An 18,520-nucleotide genomic window follows, 5' to 3' on the forward strand; every position below is an offset into this window, starting at 1 on the left:
CAACAGACTAAAGCAAATGGTGGTTCAACTAAATACTGACACAAGGGGGTGATCCTTTTTCCAACTCACTGATTTTATTTATTTATTTTTTCTGACATGTTGGTGTTATATCTTTTACTTGGATGTTTTACATTGCACTGAGTAAATACTGTACAGCTGGATAAAACTAAAACTGTGTCTGTCTTCATTTCAGGCTGCAAAGCAACAAAATGTGATTGTTTTAAAGGGGATATTCTTTTATACACCCACTGTGTGTGTGTGTGTGTGTGTGTGTGTGTGTATATACACATAAGGCTGAAAAAAAACTCAAAAGCCTGAAAATATCACCCAGACCACTGCGAAAATTTCATACATCTAGAAAATTAGAATGGAAGCCAGCTTCAGTATACCTTGCATATGGGTAGAAATGCTCCTCAAATAAATCATGAACAACAGTATTACTATTAAAATTGTCCATGGATGTATTACGGCTTCTTTTAATATTTTTGGGACTCACTCTGAAGTGCCTTAATATTAATGTGCTTTTTCATGAAACATCAAACCAGAGCTCCTCTTATTTTTTAATACGCTACTGCTTACTGTTATCTATGGGACTATTTAAGAGGAGTCCAATCGGACCACATCTAATGGTCCAAAACAGCCGAGTCTGATGTGTAGCCCATAGGTAAAAAGGCTTGATGAATCGCAGCACACGCAGGATTAATCTTCTCATTAACAGCGAGATGTGAACTTGAGCTACACATGACCGCACAGGAGGTGTAGAGACTCTTTAAACATGGACGGCACTTGTTCAGAATTACATAAGCCGCATATCATTTTACGGCCAGGAAACCACCTATATCTAACACTTTCTCTAACATATTTATGAGGAAAATAGCGTGTGAGTCAATTCAAGGCTATTGGAATATGAGTACTTTTTAGAACTTATTAAGAGTCCTAATTACAAAAGGTTTGGCAAGAAGCACCACCATTCTAGCTGATAAAGCTTCTTTTATTGTAATATCTGAAATATTATTATAAAGAAAGCAGTAACTTGGAGTGCAAACAATTAGCAAAGGCAAGGGGTGAAATCACTAAACAGCTGCACCCCTTTAGCATTTTCCAAGCAGAAAAAAAGATGTTTGTGTACATTTTCTATGGATAATAGCAGCTGTAATTAATCAAATCATGATCAAATGGTGGAGAAGAACATTAAAATAAGGCACATTTCTACACTACCATTGAAATGTTTGGGCTCAGTATATAGTATGTACAGATATTTTGTAAATTTCCTACTGTAAATATATCAAAACTTAATTTTTGATTAGTAATATGCAAGGCTAAGAATTCATTTGGACAACTTCAAAGGCCATTTTCTCAGTATTTAGATTTTTTTGCATCTTCAGATTCCAGATTTTCAAATAGTTCTATTTTGGACAAATATTGTCCTATTCTAACAAACCATACATCAATCCAAAGCTCATATGTTGTGATGATGTATAAATCTCAATTTTGAAAAACTGACACTTAAGATTTTGTTGTCCAGGGTCACATATCACATCTTCCAAAAAAATATTAAGCAGCACAGCTGTTTTTAACAATGATCATAATAATAATAATGATATAAAAATGAATCAGCATATTCTAAATAATTGCTGAAGGATCATATGAAGGCTGAAATAATGGCTACTGAAAATTCAGCTTTGCATTCGCAGAAAAAAATAACAAGTAAATAAAAATATATATATATTTTTTTTTTTTATTACAATAATATAATGTTTGATTAAATAAATGCAGCCTTGGTGAGAATAAGAGATATCTATCAAAAAACTGAAAACATCCCTTAATGTTTGCATGGCAGTGTAAAATTATGCAAGGTGTTGTAATGCATTTTAAAGAGTTCATTTAGTTGTCTGGATTGCAGTGGTGGAGCGATGCTGTACTGTCTCAGAACAACTTTGGAACGGTATCATGCAAATCACATTCAACACAAAATTTTTAGCCATGTTTGTGCTGCTATCTGATTTGCATTATGCAATGCAAACTGCAATGCTAACATAATCCAAAAAACGCCATGCAAACTGGGTGCTAACATAATCCAAAAAATGCCATACAAACTGGGTTCTAACATTATCCAAAAAATGTGCAAATAAACATTGCTATGATCATTTTTCACTCTTAAATTGAAAAAAGTAAAATCCTGACAGGTTCCTGTTAGTAGATAGAGCTGACAGAGCAAGAATCCCAGGAGACATTCAGGGTAAAGAAAAAAATAACACAGGGACACAGTGAAAAAAAATTAAAAAAATAAAATAAAAATAACATATATGTGTGTGTGTGTGTGTGTGTGTGTGTGTGTGTGTGTGTGTGTGTGTGTGTGTGTGTGTGTGTGTGTGTGTGTGTGTTTTATGTGCATGAAACACCACCTTGTTTTGTTCTTGGCTGTTCTTCACAGGGAATTATAGCTCTGGTGGAGGTTGCAGAGATCAGCGTTCACAGACAATGTCAGGTTTCTTATTCTTATTTTACAAAAGTCTTTTTGTGGGTAGGGAAGTGAGTAGGGCTCACTGTAATCTGTTATGGCTGTGTATTTATGCCTTATTAATAGCCCTTTTTAACACTTTTGCAACTGCAGAGATTACACCATCATACGGTCATCAATGCATGTCCTGTTATCTGATAATTCTGGGATTACTGGACCCGACAAGAGATCCCCCCCACAAGCTGATCAAGGCTTAGCCACCCACTACACACTTTTCCAGAAGCCTCTGAGGGCTTTGCCCCAAATCACATGCTTAAAGTGCGAGATAAAGGCCAAACCTCCCAACCAGGCTCAGTGGTGCTGATGGCCAGTATGAGTTCATTCCCAAGCCTTGAAGCACACTTCACCAATCTCCATCTAGGGAAACATCTTTCACTATTAAAGTCTTCCAATTGTTCTCCCCATCCAGCAGTGATCAAAAAGAGAAGTACAGGAGGCAGACAGCTGTTGTAAGATCAATGAGTGTTTTACAAATAAATAGAACTTCAGTCTTTCTACTTCAAAATTAAATCGGTTACTTGCAGTTTCTTCTTAATTATTATATTACATTTAACAGCAATCTCTGTGTAAATCTTTTTTTTTTTTTTTTTAGTATAGTAGAAATTTAAAAACTCTTAAATATCTGAAAGAGGTGCTTAATTAAGCATCCAATACCAATACATTTTCAATATAAATCCCTTCTGATATATTCGAGAAATAATCCATATAATTAATATAATCATTTTGTTTTTTGACATTACGACTAACTAATAAATGGCCAATATTACAAATATATGCATGCATGTATTACAAATAATACCATTTAAGTTTATATGTTTATATCTATATGTATGTACTTATAATGTACTTTTGTGACTGCGAAATGTACCACTGTGTTATTATGTTATTTTATGTGTATATATGTCATGTTGTACAGTATATTGAGATGGAGGCACAACGACTGCAACAGATAGAATGTGCGCTATAGAAACGATACTACAACGTTTCGTCACAAGCAGATTGTGGAGAAATTTTAAATTTTAATTTTAAAGTGGTGGCCTGCTGCTGTGAACCGCGGGGAGGAAAAATGAGAACGTCTGAGCACTGACCATCCACAACACTCAATGTTATTACTCATACGCTCATATGATTATAGTTCAGACTAACAAACTACCTCACATCACACCCCAGGTCATCGAATCATCCAATCATCAATGACAGGCAATGTGCTGAAAGGTTGAGAAATTCATGGGTGGGGATGCATTAAAAATCATTACCAAGAAATGTACGCACTACGATTATTCACTGCGGGCAGCCTCTGATTGCTTTGTATGGGGGAACAAAGCATCGTCTGTGTGGCAAGCAAATCAAACTAGAGCTTGAGAGTGAATAAGTTTCCCCTGTGCACAAATCACTAATTACTTATTAATGGCCAGATGAAGAGTCTGTGCCTTCAAAGTAAACACCTGCCAGTGACCCTGGAGGGGAAGAAGGAAATTACGGGGAATCGCTCTGTAAACTGTGATGGCAACTAATCAAGTTTAGTGGCTCTTGCAGCTTCCAATACATCAGTGAAAAGGCCAATTCATAGCCCTTGATCTAAGGGGACACTGAAAATAAATGCACAGTACAATATGTGTGTGTGAGAGAGCCAAACAATGGATGAAAGAAATGCCATTTCAGGAACATCAGGAAGAAACGCATATTTTATCCATACAATGAAGGTGAGCCATGGTCACCATTGGCGTTCATTGTAAAGAAAAGAGCAGCTTGTAATGGGAATACACAATAGATTAGGACCATATTAGTTAACACATTTTTCAATATTGGACATTTACACTTTTTTACATTTAGATATGTATATGAGCTTTGGTGTTCCACACACACACAAAAAAAGAGTTAGTATTTGTTTGAAACAACTTCAAGAATAAAACAAATGATGACAGAATATTCATATTTGGACAAACTGTCTCTTTAAGAACGAATATTTTATATCAGAACGTGATTAATATATGCATAAATGTGTTCTGTACCCACAGTAAGCCATATTAAACAGAGGACAATGGATCTACAAAATTGCTGTACTTAAGAACAAGTGTGAAAAATGCATTATGGGTGGCCTTTAAATCGGCTATTTAAACATAAACCTTTCGCTTATTCAAAAAGGAAGTCAATAAATAATGTGAATACAGGCTATTAAAGTGACATGCAATAATTATATTCACATTTACATTTTACATTTAGTCATTTTGCAGATGCTTTTATCCAAAGCGACTTACAATTGGGGAAAACTTAAAGTGATTCTTCATAAAGAGGCAAACAGACACAGGGAGTGCTCGTAATACCAATTTTTAGGCATTTTTCAAATAAGTACAAGCTAGAAAGGGAAGGAATAAATAAAGAGAAAGACAACTTTTTATTTTTATTGATTTATTTAAGACACACCTTCAGATTCAAGACAATCAGATTCATGTTTATGGACCAGTCAAATGACAGACCCAATCAACTTTTGGTAATTTGTACTTATCAGAACATTGTATATGCAACTGAACTAAACTTGGACGAGGAGAAATATCTCTGGTATAGGAAAATAAGAAATTGTCCGTAAGGAACGATTATTAATTTGCATGTATTAGCATATTTTCTACTGGGACATGCAGAAACGTGTAAGATTGTTAAGTCAAATTTACAATACAGCAGGGGCTATTTATCTTATGAGAGGTTGTTAATTTGTTCGTGAGGGAAGCGTGTTACAAGTTGCATTATGAATCAGGTGTAAATCCCATCTCAACATGTTCTCAACTGCTCTCCAAACCACTAATGAGGCAAAAAGCAAGGAAGTGCAAGCTCCAAATACACAACACTGACCCAAGAAAGTAAACTAATAACTTTACGAGCGTGATCATCACCAATAAACATTGTAATCTTACAGTCATGAGTTCTATTCTCAAGGAAAGATTAAAAATATTGGTTGGTGGGAATTTTAAGAACGGTTGTGAAATGTAATCTAAAAATCTTGTTTACAAATAACAGCTCGTTACGGAACACATGAAGTTTGCCCAGAACCAAATCATACCGCCCACACTAACTGTATGCTTTATTATAATAAATATACATTTGATGAAAGTGATCCTGACTGAAATGCATTTATTTCAACAAATGTATTCATTAATTGATTTGTAGATTTTCATTTGCCAATTATTTGCAGCAGCGGTTCAACCATGCGTGTAAATTCTTTCATCTATACATGCTGCAAAATAAAATCTGAAGATGCACTTTAAATCTCAGTTCTACAGGTCACACAGTATGTGCTGTGTACGGTGTATTCATTTGCACATCATGCTGAATGAAGTCTGGCATCAGATGGGGTTCTCAGGAGCTATTCTGTTTTACCCTGATTGTGTTAAGGCAGCGAAAAGCTGATCAGGGAGGATTTTTATCCCTAGGCTGATGATTATATGAGGAGATCTGGCTCCAGCAGCACCAGCGACATAACAAGTTTGAACCATGTGTTGCCGACTAACATAACCTCTTCCCCTCCCCCTCAAGCACCTACACAACTACACAACACATCAGCAGCCAGGGACCCTAGAGAAACAGCCCTATCAGCAGAGCTCAGCTGGTCACTATTTAAAAAAAACTGTTTGGTTGGAACTTGGAGCGTAGCCCAAGCCAAGAACAGAGCTGTGCCTATTTCCAGGGGTTGAGGGGACTTGGAGCCATCACAAAGACATTTAGGCATCAAGTAGAGGAAAGGCAAAAAGCAAAAAAAAAAAAGACATTTATAGGATTTTATTACCAGTCTTTATGAACACAGGAGGAATCAACATCACTGAACAGTTTCCCACAGCACCACGTCACCCAAGACATCATAAATTGACTTGCTATTGAGGACTAAACTTTTTCATTCTGCATTAATTAAACCTGGCCAGATAACTCTATTAGAAACTGCTGTTTCTAATGTTAGAGCACCCTTGGAGAATATTTCCAAAAACAACGCATCTGCCAGGAGCTTCTTTATTTCTGTCTACATCAAAGGCAATTCATTTCTGAGCTTTTTATTTCTGCATGCTAAGCTTCCTTCATTATTCTAGTAAACACCCACTACTCGCAAATGAATTAGATAGAAGCAAAACTGGCTCGTATTGACACCGGAACATTTAAAGTTCGTTAATCACGCACAAGATAGTGGCCAAGCTATAAGCCAATGCTAACTGAGGTTGACAAATTTGCCAAGGTTGTCAGTGTGTAATTCAAAACATGATTTAGATATCAGGCGTGGGAGAATACAAACAGGAACAAACATTAATTTCTCTCACGGTCATTTAATCATTTGCACAGAATGTCTTTAGTCGCTTCATCAAATCCGCTTGTTCTAATTAGAGCTCAACACTCAATGAATCAATAAAGAATTTTCTCACTTTTGCACACTGTGTTGCAAGGAAAATTAATTTCAAAGAGGTCATCTTGTGTAGTTTGCACAGCTCTTCCCTGAATAATTAATTTGTATTTAGTGTACTAATTAAGAGTTAAATCTACTAATTGAGAGTTAATTAGTAGTTTTTTTGAAAGAGTAATCTCATGAATTGCCTTTGGGCTACGTAGGTGTCATGCAATAAATGTCAAGTCAAATTTTTAAATATGTTCTCCTAGAAGGTGCAGTGGTTTAATAATACTCATTGTTAAAGAGCAGTGATTTTGTACAGCTCAGATGAAGGTCTGTTCTGATAAATTTGTTCTGTTTAAGCTGACAGCGGGGGTGGGGGGTGGGGGGGTGTTATAAAAACACTAATAATAAATTGCAGCTAAATGTGCATATTTATCCGCTTTTACAAAAGGGGGGGGGGGGGTTCCCACATCTTTTGATGATTTCAAAGACTGTGTGATTATGGTATTTTGATGTATACATGGTAGAAGCCAGTCAAATTACAAAGAATTCATCATGTTGTATGACATGTCCTCATCCTTGAAAACCACAAACAAAACTACACTAATTTAAAGGAAATACAATCCATTCTTCCCAACAAATGAATTTCCAAAATATTTTCTTGACTTTTTCTGTCATTTGTGAAGATGACAATTAAAAGCTTTCTTAAAAGTCATCAGAGCTGCTGTACAAAAACTAATTTATAGTCAGAAAAATAACAAGAAAAATTTGACGTAGACTATAGAAATTCCTTGAATTTTCCAGGACCTTTTCTGAATTTCTGAATTTGACTTTTCCAGGCCTGGACATAACACTTTTGAAATTACCAGTTGTCTCAGGGCTTTGGGAACTCTGTATATATGGGATCACTTGCAGCGAAGATGAAAGTGGTTTGTGCTGACCACAGTGAATTCTGAGAGCATGAAATCATCTAAATTCAAGGGCCAAGCAGAAACTAAAATTGTCAATTTTTCTATTCAGCCTACCTTAGAAAATGTTTTTTGTGCCAAGTTAATTTTGAATACAACTTCCAAAAACTAAAAATAAAAAGAAATAGATTTACTTTTGATAATTAAATTTCATGATATTTGCAGTGCTGTATTGCTTTGGGGGCAAGAAATATGTCATCACAAATTTGTCAACAAAAAATGCTTAAAGTGTTTTTTTCATATGTACTTTTGAATAATAATCAAAATGTCAGATCTGCGCTTTCCCATAAACTCAAATAAAATGAATGAATAAATAAGGTATTACTATGAAAAGTATTACTAGAGTTTGTCACTCACCTTAAAGTGAAGATCTCTACTGATGAAAGGGTGGAGACCGCTAGGAAGGCTGACACTGTCTCCCTTTGCCTGATGGGTCTGGAGGGAACCATCACCACAAAGTTACTGTCCAAACGCAGCTCAGAGAGTGGCTGGAATAGGCGCACACTGCCGATCCTGCGCATGGGTGTGGGCCCTAAAAAGTAACCGGCAGGGCCTGGTTGCCCAGTGCGAATGGAATTGGTCTTGCGGGAGTCCTCCGAGCTGCATTCCCCAGTGTCGGTTGATTGTAGCATGTAATACAGCTCCACGGGAGTGCCTTCAACCAGCTCGGGAGATCTCTGTCGACCTGGTATGACACTAGGGGGACTGAACCAGCTAGGCAGAGGCTCCAATTCAGCCACGCACAGTCCGAGTTCCCCTTTCAGATGACAGGTGCCTCGTACCTCTTGGGTTTCATGGAAGGCAAACATCCTGACACACGGCAACCTGTCCACGGCACTGTAGTCGTCCCAGTCTCGGCCCACAATGTAGAAGAGAACCTGAACCTTCGGCCAACTCGGGTGGATTCGCTCACTGATAATAAAAGTCTGTACTTTCCAGTTAAAACTAAAGAGTGGCGAGGAAGTGGATGATGGCGACATGGATGAAGGGTTGTTGAAGAGTCCTGGGCCCAGAAGCTCCGCAGGCACGGGCTGTTCCACATACAGCGGCCCGTAGCTAGCATTGACCGACGGCATCTTTCTGGCCTGTTGGATAAAGAAAAGTTCTGTACGAGCCTGTAGGCTGGAGTTCCTCATAATGTCCTGGTTGGCCTCCTTCAGGAAGAAGGCCGACTCTGCGTTCAGCACCTGGTATCGGACCGGAAGATACGTTGGGATGGCACCGAATCTCTGCAGTCCTTCCATCAGCATCCGACTGTGGGTGACTGACAAATAACAGAGAAGACGAAAAAAGACATCACTCATCCATCTATCAGACCTCTAAACCCAGCCTAGCTACTTGCATGCTCTTACATGCTCTAAAGCAAGAGTCATTTGTCTTCCGCCCCATTCTGCAATCTCATCTCCAGGCAACTGGACTCTTTTATTGAATGCCTTCAACCAGCAGCTCACTGCAGATATTTGGGGTGATGGAAGGACCCAAGAGGCTCCATTGATTTTGCGTCACAGCGCTAGTCTGAGAGAAAGAGATGCTGGAGATTTGTGACAGCTTGTGGCAGACAAATGTTATTGGTGCTTAAGGCAGACACTACAGCACAGCAGGAAGATATGCTTATACCACTGTGCAACATGAAGTATTTCATGGTTTGTTTAAAGGTTTTGCCTATGCAATTTATATTAAGTCTGGAGAAATGTTCTACTGAATTTGTATACAGTGGGTTAACTTTGTTTAATTATTCTTTTAATGAAAATCACCCATAATAAATCAAAACATCTCATGAATATTGAGTTAATATAGTGGAATCAGTTTGTTTTGTTTTAGGGGATCCTGTCAGTGAAGTAAGGTAAGAGTAAAAGTTTACTCAAAGACTATTTTCCTGTGGGACTAAAACATTATTCTTTTTGGCAGCAATAAAAAAGGAGAGAGAGAGAGAGAGAAAAAAAGTGAGAAAGATAAAGAGTAAAGAAATCAGAGAAATAAAGCACAAAACATGCACTGGATGCTGTGCTACACCAAACTGATTAACTCAAGTTAAAATTCTGGTTTCTTTTCAAAAGTGTTACCTAAAAAATAAAAAAAAATAAAAAACTAACAATTTCATTGAATTGCAGACATTGTGTCTTTCTCCTGGAAACAAGCAGAATATCACGTCTAGTCATTTGGAAGAATCAGATGGGCATTTACGCAGAAAATTGGCACTAAACCAGCATTTCTTTGTCTCTCTGTAAAACGAAGTGTTTAGCCAAAATATTATGTGGGCCATGTGTACTGAAAATCAAAGTGAAACTTTGTTCAACTTACAGAAAAAATTTAATTAAAAAAAGAAAGGTGACAATATTAAAATTAGGCCAACTATGATAATTATCAGCAAGTTATGGCTGATACTAGATCAATTCTGTTATTTATAGATACATTATTTGACAAATTTACATTATACTTACATATTTTGGCAACAGATTTTATATATATTTTTTTAAATCTTGATCATTAGGATACAGACTAATATGATATACTCACATGAAATTCAAGTGTTTACAGCATATTAACTTAACAAATATTCAATATATTGCAATATAATGATTCTTATAATAATATAAATTCTATAAATGTAATTAATTATATATACATTTATATTTATTATATACATAATCAATATGAATCTAAATATTACATCTGTATTGGTTGATATTATTGACGACATATACAAATATGGTAGTTATAAACCGTCTACTTCATGGAAAGAAAGAAAGCTCCACAGGGCACAAACAGTTTCTATGTCCTAGAGCAAAAGGAAGAAAGCTAACAAGAAAGAGACACACATGCGTTTCTCAAGCAGTCAGTGCCTGAACATACATGCCGTCCTTGTCCTCAGAGCCAATTACAAGTCAGAGCACAAGCTTATGACATATCTAATCACTTCACAGAATTGTTGCTCAAACCCACCTCAATATTCAAGAGGCAACCTCACACACAAAAGTACAGAATTTGTGTGGAGAAATTAAAATCTCAGAGCTCTAAGCAGAAAAAAAACTAAAATTACTTGTAAATCCATTTATGACTGAGTGATAAAAGAGGGAATGTTTTACACCGTTTCATCTTTGCTGGATCAGTTAAAGCGCTCCTACATTTTCTCTAAAATTAGCATATGTTCATCCTAAACTGTATTCAAGGCTTAATTAGCAGGTGAGCCAAGATCATTTTCTGGGGTTAAACTGATATTGTGTACAATTTTTATATAGCTCAGAATAGTTTATTTAAAACTCAGAGGCAAGTCAAGACTGTTGCCTTACTGAAAGACATTAATCTAAAGGTTCCTATATCCATCTCAAATAACTGGCTGAGCAGCCAGGTTCACATTAAAGAACCAGACTGTTGTATATTCTTGCATTTTAAAAAAGTGTTAAGAAAAAAAAAAGTCACATTCAAGTTTCTGTCATCACTCTTCGGTGAATAAACAGCCTCACAAATGTTTAGTTTACTCTACTCGAAGCACATTCTGAATGATTGCATGACACCTAATTGTACACTATAATTAAAAAAAAATATTTGAGAAAAAAACACACAGTGTTACATTTAGTAATTCATTAGGATATAGACCAGAAAATAATACTCCAGCATGAAAAAGGTTTATTACTTTCTCTGTTTTTAATGATTAATGTGTGGGAAGAGATCATTCTTCATTTGAGTTGTTATCTATTTTTTTAAAGGCCTAGGGTTTTCTTTTATAGTTACATTATTCTTCATAAGCAGACTATGGTTAGCAGAAGATACAAGAATTAAAGACTCCAAAAACTCCAAAGTCACCCTTAAATACACAATGAAATTGTTTTATTAATTTTTTTTGGTCACTTGACGGCTATTTAAAGTGACTCTCCACCACTTCCTTGATTGGTCCTTTATCAGTTTAGTGAGAGTTTGATGCATTAGATGAGACTCTGAGTAACTGAAATACATGCTGAAAGTGACACACACATGGTAAGTGGCTATTCAGGATAACTCGTATGCTCTACCATGGAAAACATGAAAAGTTAACATATTAAGGTTTTGGGGCATCTTAATTGGATTGCCCTTGTGACACTTTCTCAGCTGCCAATAGAAAAGCGTGTTTAATCTTACTCTAAGTGAAGTATGGTTGCATGGGACAGTGGCCAACTGATGAGCTGAAAGGTAACATTAATAACGGTAATAGTTCAGAGTGCCCACACTGCATACTTTAAATGAGTAGGTAGTGTTCTGTGTCTGAGGTTAACACCATCATTTGAAGGCAAGTAGAACACATCTTTCAAAGATAGCCACTTAATAGGAAGACAATCAATGAGCCAAAACATATCTTAGTCCACTTAAAAAAGAATAAGAGAAAATTAAATTTTAAGACAGATATGGATGCCCCAGGCACAATATCATGGCCTGGCACTGAGAAAAGAAAAACGTAGGCTAATACTTAATATAATGAACTTCAAAGTTTTTAACAGCTAAAGCCACCCTAAATGGACTCTGGCAATGTCTAGGGTTTGGAAACAGAATGGTTTTGTTTCTCATTTATGCAGATACAACAAAAAAGAGGAGTGGGGTACTGTTATTACAATTATATAACATTTGATCAAAATTAACAAAAAATAAATAAAACCAAAAGCACGAAAATCAGCTGAAAATTACAAGTACATTACATATTTTAATGTACAGTATGAAAAATGAATATTCATTTTGGGATTATTACAGTACCATCACTACTTGCCACAAGAAGTGATTATTCTGATAATTATTAGGGCTCCATCTAAGATTCTGTAGTTTCATTTTGGTTATAAAGCCCTACTAGACAGCAGTAATGTTATCCCTACACATAAACCATGACAGAAAGTAGGGAAGGGCACAACACTAAGATTAGCATTAGCAAACCTAGCTCATATTTACCACCAATAGCAGCTCAGCTCTGTACTCCACAACAGGCTTCCACTATAAAGAAGGTTGCTTACAATTTCACAATATATTTTTTTTGCCAGATTCCTGCCAAAACACAGCTCTAATAATTATCATTTAGAAATGATCAATAAAGAACATTAGTGTCTTCATTTATTGCTCATGCCTCAGAACAACCCTTACCCAAGTTAAAACCACTGTAATACATTGCCACTCGTGGATTATTGCTTTAGTCTAGCTTTAGCTTTAGATTATGTCGCTGATCACAATTTTAGCCATGCAATTTGTAGTCTGTTCCAGATTACATTTCAGAAGTAACTCTACACTGCACATAATTACATGCTGAGTTAGAACATGACAGAGACTGGGAGAAAGAGAAAAGGCACCAGCTATCGGGGCACTGAGCACACGCACTGATTGCATCAGTATTGTGGAGCAGGAATCTCAGCATGTAAGCTTCATCTGAGACGAGTCTGTCGAGCAAAGGGGAGAAAATTTAGCTGATTCTAAATGTTGGGAGATAAGAAAAAGAAAAATGAAGTATTCTGAGCCTATGGAGAAGATGCCACTCGGAAAAAAAACATAGCTTCTGTCACGTTTAAATAGAGAGTCTTTCCTCGTCATCCATTGTTGATTTTAGATCTAGGCAAAATGGCACCCACCACTTCAGAGCTACTTGACATGACTCATAGATACAAAGTGCATTAACCTCAACTGCTCTGTTGACATCAGCACGATTGCTAGCTGCGATCAGCCTCGATTGAGCTCCAAAAATAATAGCTGTTTAGTCATGATGTCGGCTTGTAGGACAACCCAGAGGGCTGATTCACTTTGGGTCCCATCGGGAATTCAATTAGGTTTTTAGAATAGCAGATTTCCATTTATGAGTAAAATAAGGTCTAACATTACTTGAAAAGACTTTCACGTTCAACAAAATAATTCATACCCTTTTATAACCATTTTGTATAAGTTGTTAACAATTTGCCAAGTAAGGTTGTCTTACCATCAAGCACATCAACTCTAATTGTAGTCCTTTGAACTTTTGTTTTTAAAGCGGTTACAGAATACACAGTTGAGATGACTGTAATTCACACTAACATCTATTGCTGATTTGGTGCTCAAGAAACATTTCCTTATCATTATCAGTGTTGAAAATGTTTTACTGATTGATATATTGTGGAAACTGTGATAAAAAAAAATTTCAGGATTCTTTGATTAAAAATTGGTTTGAACAGTGAGGTTCACAACAACAAAACAGACTGTGATAGTTTGCCGATTTGAGGTAAATTCATGCATTAAAAATGTGTTAAGTGTTCTGTCATCATTCTTTTGTGAACAAACAGCCTTACAAATGTTTAATTCCTACTCAAAGCACATCATAAATGATCTTTTGTAACAACATAAATCTTTACTGACACTTTTAAACAATTTCATGCATCTTTGCTGAATAATTAAATTAAATGTATTCAGAATCCCAATGGATATTTCTCTTCCAAGTTTTAGACCTCAATTGCTTTTTGGGAGATTCTATAAATCCATCTTCTCTCTTTTCCCCATTCAAAATTGACGCATGAAACATTACCATTTTCCATAATGATAATGAAGAAATTTTCAGAGACCGATTAATGGCAGGAAACTCTTGATCTGCCTTTGTCATGCATGGCTTCAGAAATATCTTCCACAATCTGCCCTACATAGCTTCATCAAAACATAATCAATTGTGAACTTGGTTTGCAAGGCTTGCAGGGAACTTGTGCCCCGATGAGACATCTAAACAAACCTAAGAGGCCAAAAACATAAGCACATAGTAGAAGACTCGTATCCAGAGAGTCCAGAGTGGGCTTTTTATGATTACATTATTGCTATCTATTTCTCGTTGAGGCTGAGTGTATTGCCATGAGGGCTGGAAAAGTAAATTGACTCTGGAAGTCTGATGGCTCACTAGATTTGTCAAGGCAGGTGGAAAGAAGGAGAAAAAACTGCAGATTTGAGCACCTCAGAGTACCTGTTATGCTAACCACAGCAACTCCTGTCGCACTCTGGGAGAGCTGAATGTTTTTTTTTTTTTCAAGGTATCAGGCTTTGAGGATTGGTTCATCTGGTGAGATTTTTAGCCATTCCAACTCTCTCCCACTATTTGCAATCTCAGCTCAATTCTGCAGCCCTTGACTAACGGATTCAGTCTGATGCTGAGCCCAACATCGATGAATTATGGGAGACCGTGCTTAAAAGGGAAGCAGGCACCCTGTCATACAGGAAGACTTGGAGATGATGTAATGATATGCAGGTACTCTCTCATTTAGAGTCATACCTCCAGGGATCACATCTCCTCGACAAATGAAAAATAAGTGAGGACAGAGGCTGGTGAGAGGAAGTCAAATGGAAATATGAGTGATGGCTCAGACTATTAGAATCCAAAGCCTTCAAGAATGAAAAAATGACAACCACAAACCAGCATGAAAATATATGAGCTTCTATTAAATTTGCATACTTGGTTATTGTTCACCCAACAGTGCTTTTGTTTTTGCTTTTGGGGCAAACTGTTGTCAGAGAAACAATTAGTTGACTACTATATATGTCCAATTTGGCCAATTGCAGCTAGGCTGGCTTCACCAATGTTATGATGGCGTTTCAGGGCTTTATTTTGTTTGGCCATTGGCAGTGTGTCTAGGCAGGCTGGAGTCAAGAGCAAACACGAAGTAATCATATTTGACACAAACGAGAGCTGTTAAATATGATTATTTGATTTAAACAGAATGTGGATGTGCTAAACATAACTCATTTATAAATATAGCTCCAAACAGGGGCGGACTGGCCATCGGGAGCACCGGGACATTTCCCGGTGGCCTGACGGTCATTCTGGCCTGCCGGCTGCCGCTGCAACTGCAAATTTTTGACGGTCTTATGAATCTACGAATCAGACGATCTCGGAGTGAAAATGACACCACCACATGACCGAACATCAGCAAAGCACTGCCTTATTGGCTATAGGCAGGCTTTATCTTAGCATCTGTAATATGGTTTACAATAAATAACACGTAAAACAAACAGGGTTCAAATAATATATGTTTCTGTTGATTCATGCGCATTCTGGATTCCCAGACATTACAACAACAGCGATGAAAAAGCCTCTACAAATCATTCACTCTTGTTCAATACTAATACGAACACTGTATCAGTGCATTCTTTTAAAGTGACAGTCTTTATATTAATTAAACAGCAACAACCAAGAAATAACTCACTGCTCTTGATTCAAAAGCTTTTTTACGTTAATAAAGAATAATCTTTAATTTATAGTCTAAAATGCAATGCTGTTTTACATTTGATTACTTTATTTAATTTCTGTACCTAAAAACTAATGCAAGACATACCTAAAAAAACCCTGAAAGTCAGTTTATTTTATTTGTATCATTACTCTATTGTATTTATTTGTGCTGTTGCTTGTAGTTAGAATATTCTTAATAATATAATATATATATATATATATATATATATATATATATATATATATATATATATATATATATATATATATATATATATATATTGAATGTATAGTTTTTCCATAAACATAGCACATACAACTATATCGAAACCGTGACTCTAAAACCGTGAAACAAACCAAACCGTGAAAAAGTTGAACTGTTCCACCCTAATATTTACATAATCATTTGGCAGACGGACGCTTTCATTCAAAGCGACTTACAATAGATAAAATCTATTTTTAAAAAATTACATAAAAAAAAGAGCATCTTAATGACAAACTAGCACACTGTTTTACATATGAAGATACAGTATTTTTTTAGTGCCAAAAAAATTTAATTTGACCAGAAATTGATTTTCCATTTATGTAGCCTAGTGTACAATGCTTATTTATTTTGAAGGTGACGAAGGAAGCAGCAGTAGCAATATTGCTGCTAGTGCTCCTGCTGTTGAACAAGAGGGGATGGACAGTTCAGCTTTTGAGTCAGAGCAGGAACCTTCAGGTAAAGTTTAAGCTATAAACAAAACTAAACATGACTATATTTTTTTTTACTCACATAAAAATATGTGCTTTTATGATTTATAAGGTTATCAGTAGTAGGACTGTGATCATTGGGACATACAATTGATGGCTGCATAATTAATATAGATTATTGAAAGTGCTTATTTCATATTGCAAAGAAACTCAATGTGCAGAGTGAGAGAGAGGGGGATTAATGGAAAGATGATAGAGACAGTGAATGCCTTGATACTTCTTGATACTTCATTTGATTATTTTGCCCATCCACAGTCTAAGTAAGAAATATTACTATTTGTACCAACTGGGAACAGCTCAGCAGCCCCATAGAAATTTTTTGACGACTTATTTTATTTCTTGACATGTTTCTTACAGAGGGTGGAACATATTGAAAAGTCTGTTCTTTTTGTAAATATTCAGTAGTCTTTAGTTTACAGCTGAGTGATTTGCAACTTGCTATTGCTAGTCAGTGTAAGAGGAAGCAAGGAGATCTGAAATAACTGGAGAGAGCACTCTTTTAGTAGTCCCATTCAAAGACAAAGACAGCTGTAATGCGAGATTCAGTCCCCCGCAGAATTCTGTCAACTCTGGAAACTAAAGAAATTCATATAAAGTGCAACAGTCGGGTTCCACAAGTAAAAAAATTCTAGTAGAGCTGGGGGATAAATTATATCATATCATGATAAAATTTATGTCAATAACGATGATAAGCTCTGGACATTTTTACTCGGATATGGATTAATCTTACAGTCTATAACACAGCCAGTCAGGCATTTAATTTAAGAAAGAAAGAAAGAAAAAACTACCATCAAACACACACTGAAACTGAAAGTAAAACTCAAAGACCTTCACGGCAACATTTATAAAAGTCTGGTTTAACTTGAAGAAATTATGACAGAAATATATAACTACTGTATACAAAAATCTAATTCTAAAAGTGATAATAATAAACAATATTTTAAAGGTATACCTAAGGTATTTTTGTTCATTAATTTATACAGTTCTGTTGTGCAGTTTGACAATAAAATGCTATATCTTGTTGTAAATTAATTAAATGTTATTACATTTTAAAATAGGTTTTATATATTGATTCCATTAGACACTAATTTCATGATAAAATTTGTATTGAATCATACAACAAAGAAAACAGAAAAAAGAAAATGCAAAAAGAAAAAGAATTTGTGGGGCCCTAAATTAAAAAGTAGCGTCCTCTGTGGAGTTAACTGTGAAGCTAACAGGTTACCTCAATGCTTTTGCAAACTGCCAGGTTTTTCTAAATATCCAGTGTTATTAAAACTATTATACTTTAAAACTATTATACTTTTTTGAACAGATATTCTGCGAGAAGGAAGAAATATTATTTTACTTGACAAAAAATGTATATATTAATGAGTACATTAACATATAGATGACCTCAAAGCTAACACATATTGACTAATAGCTACAGAACCCCAATTTAGATTTCATGAGGTTCTAAAGTTAAAAGTCAGAAATCTGGCTACTAATTAATCAGACTTGTTCCATTCAAAATATATAAATAAATAAAAACACTTGTATAATGAAAACTCCCAGCCGTGTTGGCCACACTCCAGTTCGTGGCCATGAGCATGTGGCAGAGAGACAAAATCTTTGAAACGACACTGTTGCTGCTTTAACTGATGACAGTGCTTTGAATGCATTCAGAATGCAGTGGATATTTATCGGCAATAAAACCACAACTCTGATTTAAGCATGGCAAGATGGCATTT

General features: G+C 35.9%; 1 protein-coding gene across 2 annotated transcripts in view; it reads right to left on the minus strand.

Annotated features, from left to right (window-relative positions):
- The window catches only part of LOC132130533 (transmembrane protein 132C-like), a 136,832-nt gene that overhangs the window by 78,234 nt on the left and 40,078 nt on the right, over nucleotides 1–18,520 (minus strand). For both annotated transcript variants that reach the window (XM_059542256.1, XM_059542255.1), the window contains one exon: nucleotides 8,213–9,119. In XM_059542256.1, coding sequence (XP_059398239.1) covers nucleotides 8,213–9,119 — 907 coding nt within the window. The remainder of the gene's footprint in view (nucleotides 1–8,212; nucleotides 9,120–18,520) is intronic.

This window comes from Carassius carassius, chromosome 47 (genome assembly GCF_963082965.1).
Source record: "Carassius carassius chromosome 47, fCarCar2.1, whole genome shotgun sequence".
Classification (NCBI taxonomy): domain Eukaryota; kingdom Metazoa; phylum Chordata; class Actinopteri; order Cypriniformes; family Cyprinidae; genus Carassius; species Carassius carassius.